General features: G+C 50.8%; 1 protein-coding gene across 1 annotated transcript; it reads right to left on the reverse strand.

Moving 5' to 3' along the window:
• Positions 1–3,408: 3,408 nt before the first annotated feature.
• On the reverse strand, positions 3,409–6,823 carry LOC123101791 (uncharacterized). The gene is made up of 4 exons (XM_044523081.1): positions 6,806–6,823; positions 6,555–6,683; positions 4,870–6,495; positions 3,409–4,819 (listed from the first exon to the last, which is right to left on the reverse strand). Exons 1-4 carry the CDS (start codon positions 6,821–6,823, stop codon positions 3,419–3,421), a joined length of 3,174 nt encoding a protein of 1,057 aa, XP_044379016.1. The 3' UTR covers positions 3,409–3,418.
• Positions 6,824–7,180: the final 357 nt, after the last annotated feature.

The following is a 7,180-nucleotide window of genomic DNA, read 5'->3' on the forward strand; positions in this document are numbered from 1 at the left end:
TATAAAAAGTTTGGCCAAGGAATTATTCTCGTTGACTCCATGGCAAAAAAAAACAAATTTATGACCACAATATAGCATGAGTAGTATACTTGTATCTAGCATTTTCTAGGAAATCTTTGGATCTGGATACAATAAAAGTCATTCCCTATTTAATCTTTTTATACGAGTGCAATACTTGGTCATGTTAGATTCCATAAAAAGTTTCAGGATTTTTTGACTTTTTTTGAATTACTAAATTATTTTTGAATATAGAGGGGTGTAGCACCCGAGAGCTGATATGCATTTCCGTTTTGTATCCCCCTTTTGTTGTTTATTATTTTTCTCTCTTCTTTCCTCTAGCTATATTATTTATTCACATGTCTGTATAAGTTTCTTTTTTCCTTTTGAATACTTGACTTTGTATTTGTTATTTGAAAATCAATAAAAATACACGACAAAATCCTAACCTTTTCCTAAAAAAAACATACACAAAAGTCATGGTTGAGATATTTGGGCCAGAATACTTGATGGCATCCAATGACGAAGACGAGTAAAGACTGAGGAGGTCTGGGATGTTTGGATCAATGGACCGCATGCATCGAACATGCTGTTAACTAAAGCATGTACGGCGGACCCAACCGCTCGTATCTCTGCCGGTTCGGGCAAGTTTGACAATTTTGACCTGTGAACGAAAACATTTCACAAAATAAACTGCGTTGCAAAAAAATTCACTCAGCTGACCGTTTTGAGTGGCGCCCGACACGAAGGCGCCACACCCTATGGTGCAGCGCCTAGCTCGCAGGCGTTGCAAGTCTGTCCAGCGTGGCACTCCGGGCCCCACTCCTGGTTGTGCAGCGCCTAGCTGAAAGGAGCTGCACAGTGTAGTGCAGCGTCTAGCTGAAAGGAGCTGCACTATCTTATATTAAAACCGTTATAATTTTTAATCCGTGTATCCGATGAAAACGTGCCTTATATCAATGTTGTGCATTTTTCTATGTTCTACGCAATGGTGGCATTTTTATCTATGTTAGGATCAATTTTCTTGATGAAAACTCTGTGGAAAAAGTGCATCATAATATAACTGTCAGAATCTGTTAAAACTTACAAACTTGGCATGATGATATCCATTGACCTATAACTCTTATGCATTTGCATCCTACATGAGTTTTGCACTACATAATGTGTACATTCACGCCATGCCTATCCTTGCCATGTTAATCATCTTTAACATGTTCATTTCTTGCATGTAAGTGACTGACATGATATAAATGAACTTCTGTTACAGAAAGTTGCATTTTGTAAGATCCATAGTAATTAATCCTGGGATCATATGAATATGATCTAACTATGAAAGTTGGAAAATCTTATGTCTACTTTATCTCCATGTAATTTTCATACCCACTAAATATTTGCATCACTATGTTTTTGAGACACTAAAGTACCTAAGGCAATATTCTACCAGATTAACACTTATGAATTTCACCAAGTCCCTCGATGTCAAGAGAACTTCGCATTTTGTAAAATGCATAGTAAATCAACCGTGCTTCATATGGAATAACTTTATATATGAATTTGAGCATCTCCATGTCTACTTTCAGTATACCACACGTGTTTTCACAAAACATGTTCATATCTTGAGTTTTACCAAACCCCTTGGCATGAACTTGATATGTTTTCCATTTAGAATTTTGTGCAGATCGGTTTAGTTTTCCTGCTAGCTAAACTTTGTTTTTCATTATTCTAGTAAGATAAGCCTTCTGACTTCCAGCTAGTAGCACCAACAACTAGTTTTGCTGCTAATTCTGTTTTGTCATCCTGGTTAGCACTAGGGTGTCCTAAGCTATCAAGTTCAAACCGACTCACTCTGTACCGACCTTATACCCTATATATATAGCAGTACGCAATACAAGCAACTACATCTTTTTTCAGTAGCCTAAAAGCTGAGGTCAAATCAAAGAACATGTGCTCTTGCTACTGACAACAAACATTATAAGTGTTAAATTTTAAGAGTATATAAGTATATATCTTTACAAAATGCAAAGTTCTATTGACATCCAGTGACTTGGTGAAATTAACGTGTTAATCTAGTAGAATATTGCCTTAGGTACTTTAGTGTCCCAACAACATAGTGATGCAAATATTTAGTGGGTACGAAAATGACATGGACATTGATGAGGCACGGACTAGCGAGACGCTAATTTGTGCGTGTAGATGGCCCGGTCTTTCACGGCGATGCTTGATCAACAGTCCGTCTTCTTGTTCCTCCTTGCAACCTCCAAGAATAATTTTCACCCACGTATGAAAATACACGAATAAAAATAATGATCTTCTTGGATCAGCACGTAGGTGTTGATGTGATGATCAACCCTCCGTTGCTAGTAAATTTTCACGATAGAAAAATCATAGATGATATACAAGATATGGTCGCCCGAAACTCGAATGTTTTCAGTATGTCTCATAACTCACGAATAAACCAAAACTGCCCCATGATGATCCTCCCCACGCCATGTTTTTCTTATAGTCCAAATCTGCTCATACTATGCATACATGACCATGCACGTCTCTTCGTCTTGAATCTAATGCATGCAACACTTCGTTGATCTTTGGTCTGCTAATTACAGAATTTATTCTCGATCCACACAACTGACATACATGACCATCGTTTCCTTGATGCAATCTGACCGCATGCATGACATTATTTTCCAATGGCTTCTCTCCTTAACTGGCTTAGCTTCGATAGCATTAACAATTGATGGTGCCATGCCCGTATCAGACATAAAGTAGACATAAGATCGATTTTCCAACTTCCATAATTAGATCATATTCATATAATGCCAGGATTAATTACTATGAATCTTACAAAATGCAACTTTTAGGGGTAGAAGTTCATTTAGTCACTTAGATGCACGAAATGAACATGTTAAAGATGATTAACATGGCAAGGACAGGCATGGTGTGAAAGTACACATTGCATAGTGCAAAACTCATGTAGGATGCAAATGAATAAGGGCTATAGGTCAATGGATATCATCAAGCCAAGTTTGCAAATTTTAACAGATTCTGTCATTTATATTATGATGCACTTTTGCCACAGAGTTTTCATCAAGCAAATTGATCCTAACATAGATGAAAATGCCACCATTGCGTAGAGCACAGAAAAATGCACAACATTCATATAAGGCACGTTTTCATCGGATACACGGATTAAAAGTTACAACAGTTTTATATAAGATAATGCAGCTCCTTTCAGCTAGGCGCTGCACAACCAGGAGTGGGGCCCGGAGTGCCACGCTGGACAGACGTGCAACGCCTGCGAGCTGGGCGCTACACCGTAGGGTGTGGCGCCTTCGTGTCGGACGCCACTCAAAACGGTCATCTGGGTGAATTTTTTTCAAATCAGTTTATTTTGTGAAATCTTTTCGTCCACAGGTTAAAATTATCAAATTTGCCGCCGGTTCGCCACGCACCTGCACATCCCCCACAGCTCGGCCTCCAGCGCCATGATCACGGGGTCGTCGTCGCGCGACAACTGTGACAGCGCTACTGCACACTGCCGGTTGTTGAGTATCTTCACCGCCTCTCGGTGGTCGCCCCGTTCCGCCGTTGCCCTTGCCGCCGCGAAGTCCTCTGCCGCCTCCACCCGGATGCGCTCCCGCTCCACCTCTACCGACCGCTCCGATGCGTTCGGCGCGTGCTCCGGCCTCGCCACCACTGTGTCCTCCGTTGTCACGCTCACGCCCGCGCCGGTCGCCGCGTTTCTGTAGCTGAACACCACTTTCACCAGAGTAGCGGTGTCGCCGTTTGTTGCTTCAGCTCTTGGCACGGCCAGAGACAGCAAGAAACGCCTCTCCTCCTCGGCGTAGAGTTCCCCGATCCAGACCGTGGCGGCGCGGCCGTCCTCGTCGATGCGGCTCTCATAACTGCCAGACTTGACCGACATGACGCGGACCCCGGCGTGCACGCACGCGACGGCGATGCGAGCCTCCTGGACCATGACAGAGAGCTGCCTGCCGATGCACTGGGTGAACGCGTCCTCGATCACCGCCTCGTTCTCGATGAATGAGAACGTGCCGCCCGTCGCCTCGGCGATGACGTGCATCGCGGCCGCGTCGTGGTCGTTGCCGAAGCCGAACGTGTGGATCGGTGTTGACCATTCACAGTCAACGCCCGTGTGCGCGAAGACGGGCGGGATGAGCTCCTCGTAATTGTTGGCCTGGACGCTGGACGGCCCTGGGCCGTCGGAGAGGAGCAGGACGCTAGAGACGGCGTTCCTGTGCCGACGTTGGTCGAGTACCATGGCTGCCACACGGAGCCCCTCAGCAATGTTGGTGCCGCCGCCCGCCATGAGGGACTCCACGGCGCTCACGGACAAGGCCTTCCCGGTCTCTGACATGCGCGTGAGCTTGGTTCGGCGGCGCGCCACGGAGGAGAAGGACACGACGGAGAGGCGGTCATCAGGGCCGAGATTGGCGATGACGACCCGCATGGCCTGCTTCAGCAGCGCCAACTTGTACCCTCTCATGCTGCCACCGACGTCAAGAACTGTCACAAGGTCCACGGGCGCGCACGACGTGTCGCCACCTGCCGCCATGATCTTGGTCATCCCGGGAGCCTGGACGTGCACGAGCATGGCGAAGTTGTCGCTGGACGAATCCCTAGCGATGGCTGGGTACTCGCTCTGCGTCTTGACGACAACTGCTTCGTTCGACGCGGCGGCTGGTGACCGGTTGTCAGCTGGTGGCCCAGAGGCTGGACCAACCTGCTCGTCGTCATCGAAGACGACCGTAGGCGACTCAGCCTGCCCGATACGCACGGGTGGCGGCGGCGGTGGCGGACGTAGCTGCGTGGGCAAGCGCAGACACGACGATGTCAGTGGTGGCGTAGGCTGACCGTGTTCGGAGCCTCCTGCATATTCTTCTTCAGCTTGTAGCTTCTGCCCTCGGCTGATGCCTCCCGTGCCCTCCGCGAGCGCAGCAGCATGGCGCGCATAGCCGGTGTCGCGTACGACAATGTCGGCTCGTTCGATGCCAACTTTACTGGCGGCGCCGCCGCCGGTGCGGCCATAGATTCCACCGAGATCTCATCCACCAGATTCATCTGCCTCGAGGTAGCGCGTTGTTGCTGGTGTGCGCTCATGCCGGAGAGCATGTACGCCCTACCCGACAGCGCGTAGCTCTGCCGGTTCGACACGTGCCTGCGCATCTCCTGCAGCTCGGCCTCTAGCGCCACGGTCACGGGGGCGCCGTCGCGCGCCGCCTCTGACAGCGCCACTGCACGTTGGTGGTTCTTGAGTATCGCCGCCGCCTCTTGGTGCTCGCCCCGCTGAGCTGCTGCCCTCGCCGCCACGATGTCCTCGGCCGCATCTACCCGGACACGCTCCCACTCAACCTCCACCGACCGCTCCGCGTCCGCCGCGTGCTCCGGCCTCGCCACCACTGTATCCTTGGCCGACACGCTCACGTCCGCGCCGGTCGCCGCATCTCTGTAGCTGAATGACACATTCAACAGAGCGGTGGTGTCACCGACTGTCGCTTCGGCTCTTGGCACGGTCAGGATCAGCAAGAAATGCCTCTCCTCATCAGCGTATAGTTCCCCGACCCAGACCGTAGCGGCGCGGCCATCCTTGTCGATGCGGCTCTCGTAACTGCCGGACTTGAGCGACATGACACGGACCCCGGGGTGCACACACGCGACAACGATGCGAGCCTCCTGGACCACGACAGAGAGCAGCCCGCCGACGCACTGTGCGAACGCGTCCTGGATCACCGCCTCGTTCTCGACGAACGAGAACGTGCCGCCTGTAGCCTCGGCGATGATGTACATCGCGGCCGCGTCGTGGTCATTGCCGAAGCCGAAAGTGTGGATTGGCACTGACCATTCACCGTCAGCACACGTGCGCGTGAAGGTGGTCGGGACGAGGTCCTCGTAGTCGTTGGCCTGGACGCCGGACGACTCCTGGTGCCTCATCATGATGTAGTTGTCCTGGCCATCGGAGAGGAGCATGACGCTCGAGACGGCATTCCTGTGTCGGCGCTGGTCGAGTACCATGGCTGCCATACGGAGCCCCTCGGCGATGTCGGTGCAGCCGCCCGCCGTGAGGGACTCCACGGCGCTCACGGACAGGGCCTTGCCGGCCTCCGACATGCGCACGAGCCTGGTCACCCGGCGCGCCTTCATGTTGAAGGACACGACGGAGAGGCGGTCGTCGGGGCTGAGATTGGCGATGACGAACCGCATGGCCTGCTTCAACAGCGTCAATTTTTGCCCGCTCATACTATGACTCACATCGAGAACCGTCACGAGGTCCACCGGCGCGCGCGGCGGGTCGCCACCGGCCGCCGTGATGTCGGTCATCCTGGGAGCCTGGATGTGAACGAGCACGGCGAAGTTGTCGCTGGACGAATCCCTGGCGACGGCCGGGTATTCATTGTGCGTCTTGACGACAACTGTTTTGTTCGATGCGGCGGCTGGTGAGCGGGGGAATGATGCACGAGCGGAGGAAAGCGGGACGAGTGTCTATCTGCGGCCGCACCGGCGGAGGCGGCGGAGGTGGAGGTGGTGTGGGTCGCCGGAACGGCGTTGCAGAGCGGGCGGACGCTGGCAGAGATGCAACTGAAGTGGAACGTGTGGGAGCACTCCGCCGTGAAGATGGCCTGCCCACCGCCGGCGCCCGTGCCACCGAGACAGATCGCGCAGGGATTGGTCTACGCACAAACAAACGAACGGTTTCAGGTTTGAGGTGGCATTTGCATCGAGAAACTTGATCTGGAGAAGAATTCTTTCATCAGCTGAATGAAAAAGAGAGAAAGGGTTAGCACGCACGGACCTGCTCAGGGATCTCCATCTCTTGAAGCTGAAGCTGCTACGAAATGAAATGGAAGTTGAATTTCGTGTATATATAAAACGAGGCGACGTGGACACGTATCAGTGTATCATCGTGCAGGCCACGCGCGCGCCTTCCTTGTCGACCCCGACTTCATGAAATAATCAATCAATCAAGAGAATAACCAATGCTCCCTCTGTACGTACGCGTTAAGGGATGCACAACATCAAGGATGATCGATAAATTTAGGCGGAGCGGATTTGCTGACATTGAGTTGCTATATAACTGCATCTAACCAATCCTTAAAAAATTGAACTCGTCTTTTTTGGGAGTTCGCTGCACGATCCCTAAAACCTTTACAGAGGAGAAAATGCTCCT

This window comes from Triticum aestivum, chromosome 5A (genome assembly GCF_018294505.1).
Source record: "Triticum aestivum cultivar Chinese Spring chromosome 5A, IWGSC CS RefSeq v2.1, whole genome shotgun sequence".
In the NCBI taxonomy this organism is placed as follows: domain Eukaryota; kingdom Viridiplantae; phylum Streptophyta; class Magnoliopsida; order Poales; family Poaceae; genus Triticum; species Triticum aestivum.

Bases quoted from the DNA above. Each gene is read 5' to 3' on its own strand.
- LOC123101791 (XM_044523081.1), bottom strand. The intron at 6,496-6,554 runs GTTCCGGCGACC...GGCCGCAGATAG, and splicing joins TCCGCCCGCTCTGCAACGCC to ACACTCGTCCCGCTTTCCTC. The intron at 4,820-4,869 runs GTCAGCCTACGC...TTGCCCACGCAG, and splicing joins TGCAGGAGGCTCCGAACACG to CTACGTCCGCCACCGCCGCC.